This window comes from Sphaeroforma arctica, assembly GCF_001186125.1.
Source record: "Sphaeroforma arctica JP610 unplaced genomic scaffold supercont1.400, whole genome shotgun sequence".
In the NCBI taxonomy this organism is placed as follows: Eukaryota; class Ichthyosporea; order Ichthyophonida; genus Sphaeroforma; species Sphaeroforma arctica.
In genome coordinates this window covers 72,418-77,703 of record NW_014040158.1, presented here as the reverse complement: position 1 = coordinate 77,703, position 5,286 = coordinate 72,418, and the positions used below count along the sequence as shown (strand labels likewise).

The 5,286-nt window shown below is 41.8% G+C and overlaps 1 protein-coding gene across 1 annotated transcript; it reads right to left on the bottom strand.

Moving 5' to 3' along the window:
• Positions 1 to 1,499: 1,499 nt before the first annotated feature.
• Positions 1,500 to 3,803, bottom strand: SARC_05904 (hypothetical protein). Its single transcript, XM_014300226.1, has one exon. The coding sequence runs from the start codon at positions 3,625 to 3,627 to the stop codon at positions 2,440 to 2,442; it is 1,188 nt and encodes a 395-aa protein (XP_014155701.1). The 5' UTR covers positions 3,628 to 3,803; the 3' UTR covers positions 1,500 to 2,439.
• Positions 3,804 to 5,286: the final 1,483 nt, after the last annotated feature.

Genomic DNA, 5,286 nt, shown 5'->3' with positions numbered 1-5,286 from the left:
TATATATTATTATATATATATGTATATATATATATACGTATATATATATAAATGTATAGTATATATATATATATAATATATATATATATATATCTATCTATCTATCTAATGTAACCATATATGTATTGTATATAGGCACCAAACAATATGAAGGCAACCGCTGATCGTGCACTTACCTCGTTTTGTACTAAAGTCTTTAGGCGAGATAGCCGCTCATCCTCAGTGAAGTCTAAACTGTTATTGGACGTCATCCTCAATGTTTTAAGTCGTATAAACCCTCTTGTGTATCATTGATGAATGTCGTTTAAACTGTATGTATTATTCTATTCTGTCTCAAATTACTACTCTATCAGGTCTCATGAACTTCTCAATCCCTGATTAGTATATCCTCGTCTTTCTTTACACAAACTATTAGCAAGCGCAACAGATGGCAGCGTCTTTGAGAGTCGGATCAAAACTCTCCAACTATTATCAACTGAAAACGAGGTCTGAGGGGGTATCTGTATCCAACAAAGCGAAACACTCGAATGCTTGTTTCTTCAGAAGTCGGAGATTCTCCTGATATAAAGAGTCTGATTCTAAATACACTAAAGAATGAATCAATACAAACATAAGTGTCGAAGACTCGAAGACCGACGACAAGTGAACTTCACAGTTTAGAGTGTTTACATAGAACAAACGTGCTCAGATATGAATACAATCTGCCGCAAGAACGCTTGTCTTCATCACTGCAACTGTACGATATTGATTGGATAATGTCTCCGAATAATCCAATAGTATTGGTTGCCCAATTGCACTTTTTTTTTGATAGAGTATTTACTATATTTATTGCAATACATATGTGACTCTCTATCTACTCTCTCTGGTTGAGAGAGAGTGAATAGAGAGTGCCGACTACCGAGTGGACAACTGGACTTTGAACACCTCTGGACAGTGGACACAGGACAGGCCATTGTCCAACTTCCCGTTATTATAAAAAACCAATGAATACATATACTCTAGGCCTGTTTTTTATTTATACGGCAATACCTCTGACAATTATGCTCATAGCCTTCTGAAGTCCTGTGTCTGATTTCAGAAGGCTATGATGCTACATAGTGGTTTCCTGAGAAGGCTATGTATACTCTGAGTCTATGACGGCGGCAATGGTCTTCTGCATGAGCTGATGAGCCGTGAGAATTCAGAATTCAGAATTGAGATGGTGTATTAACTATTTAAAAACAGTAATAAGAATATACACCACATACATGCCCGGCTGGCATGATAGCTCAGGGGGCTGCTTATGCCAAATTACTAGGTGAGTTCAGAGCGGAGAAGATCGAGACCTGGTTTTGGAGCACGGTGTTGAAGATGTCTGGGGTGGTGCAAATATTTATATATAGCATACATAAATACACATGGCTATATATATATATATATAAAATATATATATTAAGAAATCAATGATGAATACACGATTGCATTCGAAGTAATATTATGACGTGTAAACACAATACGAGCCTGTTTATTCTTCTGTATTGGAATTGCAGTTTTATGTTCAGTTGTGTATAATTATCGGGATATATGCAAGTGTATCAAACTGCGTGCTGGTACTTCTTTATGGCATCTTTCACACTGTCGACTAAAATTGCTATGAACTAAGTGAGACAACGGCTTACTGTCATCATCCTTTTGCACAAATTAAAGATCTACCCGGATTGACCGTTGATTCAGAGAGGATGGGATCGAATCCTAAACTCTCTTGGTTTTATTCCGTATATCTCTATGCCTCTACTCAGCAGGAAAACAGCCCCTAGAACTCTCACAGCACGCGTGTTAGATCTCCGACTCTGAACATGTATCCAATGCACATGATATCAAATGTGGACAACCTTCCACTAGCTGGTTTCTACTGCCAGCTCCAGCGCTTGGTAGCTGACAGACTAAGAGTCGATTGGTGGTCTTATGCTCTCTACGAGCACATATTTCCCGTCTCTGGTTGCTTCTCCCTTTAACTTTGACTTGGAGTCAAGCAGGTCTCAAACAAAGACTAGAGAAGGAGGCGAAGTATCTGCTTCGAGGGACTGTATAGTCTCAAATCGTCTTGTGTGGATAGACGCCTGTATCACAGACGGACTGTACAGACTAAGATCGCCCTGTGTGGATAGTCGCTTGTATCGAAGACGTTCAACACTTGTACTCTGCAGACGCTCCAGAGATATGTATGGTTTTGCAACACCAGCAGCATCTGACCTCAGTCTCGGCCTTGACAGTGCCGCCTCAACTGGTAGCAGCCTACAAACCTTATTCATCGGTTGCTAGGTGCATAGCCCACTAGTTTGCTTAGAGCACTTTAAGTATGTGGTCAACTGAGCATAGCTTCGGACAAAGCCTAGGCCCTCCAGAATAATCATTCCACCAGACCTTACCACCATTTCTATCCGACTTACAGCTTAAAGCTCACTCAGCATTACTACAATCAACAGACTTCGAAAGCACCAGCACATTGCGCCCGCCACAAGGCGTCTCGCCCAGCCACCACAGGCCATAACTTTTAAACCGTTGGATCTTATTCTCGTACCCCTTAATGTAGTTATTGTGCACAATCACCACACCCTGCCTCCAGGGTCTGAACATCCAGCCGAAGTACATATTCCCATACGGGAAGAGCGTCAGGGGCAGGATGCCTATCTCAAGTACATCCTTGTAAGCTGTTGCTATGGCGTTGAATGACGGCTGGTTCAGGTCGTGTTCCAGCAAATCCCTATGCCATTCATGCAAAAAGTCTACAGTCTCGTTGCTAGGAAACGCAGCGACGGCTATGAACCCAGTGCAATGCTCGGTGTTGAAGTATGCATTGTTGTCGGCTGTGGTGATAAGATCGTACCCCTTCTCCTGCATCTCCTGCACATAGGGCAGAGGGGAGTTGCGCCAAACCGTGTCCACGTCACTGTACACCACAGGAATGCCTCGAGTAGCAAAGAGTAGAATAACCTCTGGACGGGCAGATACAATTGATTTGTAATCTTTCGTATCGTAGTTCGGATTCTTCTCACCGCTGACACCTACAGGGTAATATCCAATGGTATCTTCTTGCGCTACGTAGGCATCTAAGCGCTCGATGATCTCTGTGTCATGACATACTATCAAAATCTCACTCAACACTCCCGTTCGCTTCACAGATAAGTACCAGTTGAGTGTCAATTCAAAGAATGGCGCACTAGTTGTGACCAAGATGATGGGCGCCGCTGTACGACTTATTTGGCTAGTGTACTTCTTCCATGCACTCTTCCTCTTGAGCTCAAACACAAACCTCTTAGTATCCGAACCACTTACCCTCAACTTGCTTTCCCTCTTATCCGATGTACGTTTCAGTTGCGATATAAGGTTATCGCCTATGCGATCAGACAGCGTTGTAACAGGGGCGCATCGACATTCAACTTCAAGAGGTGTCGTACAGAGCCAGTAGACCATGAGCGCTACTGACAGTGACACAAACAGAATCCAGCGCAAAAACCCTACAGGAGTGGTCGGTTTTAGAAGCGCATTGTTTAGAGTCGACGAGATTCTTAAAATTCTGTGGTTGCTAGTCTGTTCCCGCATCGAGGCCGGATATTTTAGTAGCTTCCCCACTATCCTCGAACCCATATTTCAATGCATATATATGTGCATATAGTTATTTTCTATCCGTACAGTTTGCCTTTGACTAGTTTTATAAAAGTACCACGTCACCGTGATGTAGTATTGATGGTTCGTGTTTTGAACATTCCTAGTTGTTTTGGGGTGTTCACCGCACGTGTTGGTGTGCCCCTTTTAGATTAGGATGTTTCCTGATTGCTCTGCACAGTCCAGCTGCCTCTCATTATATAAAAATATTCCCAAAAATAGTACAAATGAGGGGTACATTATAAATACTTCGCAATTTGTGTTCTCAAAATTCAAATTCCTAAATTGGGAAATATTACCGAGATTCTGCCTGTCTCTGGGGACTCAGTGAGTGGGGGTGGGGCTGTGGGGGTTGTTTTGCATTGCAATCTCATTGTCTCGCGAGTTAAAGGTGTGAGGTGAGTTGTGGCGACTCTTCTTGTGTGTGAGTTGTGACGTGTGAGTCTGTGACTGGACTGACTGGACTCAGTCACTCAGATGAGGGGTTTTTTTTAGCTGATTGTCGCTTCGTGAAAATTATGCTCCGATTTAATTGTTTTGTTGTTTGGACAAAAACTGTCAGAAAGTGAGGGACTGTGGGCCCTGGGGCCTGGGCCCTGGGGCCTGGGCCCTTGAACGACTGTGCTGTGCCCTGTGTGGGTGTGAGGCTGTGAGGCTGTGAGGCTGTGTCGCTGTGTCGCTGTGTCGCTGTGTCACTGTGTCGCTGTGCCCTTGTGGGTTATATGTACATATTGTAATTGACGTTGGGTCTAAAACTAATAAAAGCCAAGCACTCTGAGAGACTCAGAGGACTCAGGGTCTCAGCCTCGCAGGCGTCTCAGATTTTTAGGCCTGGAGCCCTCAGGGCTTCAGCTTTCAGGGTCCAGGGCTTCAGGTTTTCTCTCTGAGAGTCTGAGACTGAGAGAGGACATAAATATTGTCGATATGAGAATTGAGATGGACTGTCGTGATTGGGGCCTCTCCTGGGAACCCACCAGGATTCAGCATCAAAATAAAAATTGTCGTATTTTAGAATTTAAACTCATATCACGTATGTGATGTTTTCATTTTTTTTTAACTGTTTCGTTAAAAACAAATATATAAAAAGTAACCAACAAACAAAGGATTTTTGGACCACTAGTACATTACTTACTCCTCTGCATTTGGCCTGATGTGAGTCAAATCTAATAAATAAATTCTCTCTCTCTCTCGTATCTGTTTATTTACAGAAAAGTGTGTTCGTTTTAGGAGAGGCTCTGGAAAGTGCTCTTATTTAGGAGGATATGATTGATGTAAAAAAAAGACTTCTTAAGCCCACCTCTACTATGACTCACTATTGTACCCACCGCCATTATGACTGCCCCTATACCTGTCACAGAGATGGTATGCCTAGCATTTATGCCTGCCTTGATCATATGCCTGTTGCTTTCAACTCGAAACTCGACACATCAGCAATTAAAGCTGTGGCTAAGTTGTATTTACAACAATCAACTTTATTCATTATCATATATATATATATTCATACATACATACACACACACGCACACACACGCACACACACACATAATATATATATATACATTATATATTACATATATATATATATATATATAACGTAAAATATATATATATATATATATATATATATATATATATATATAT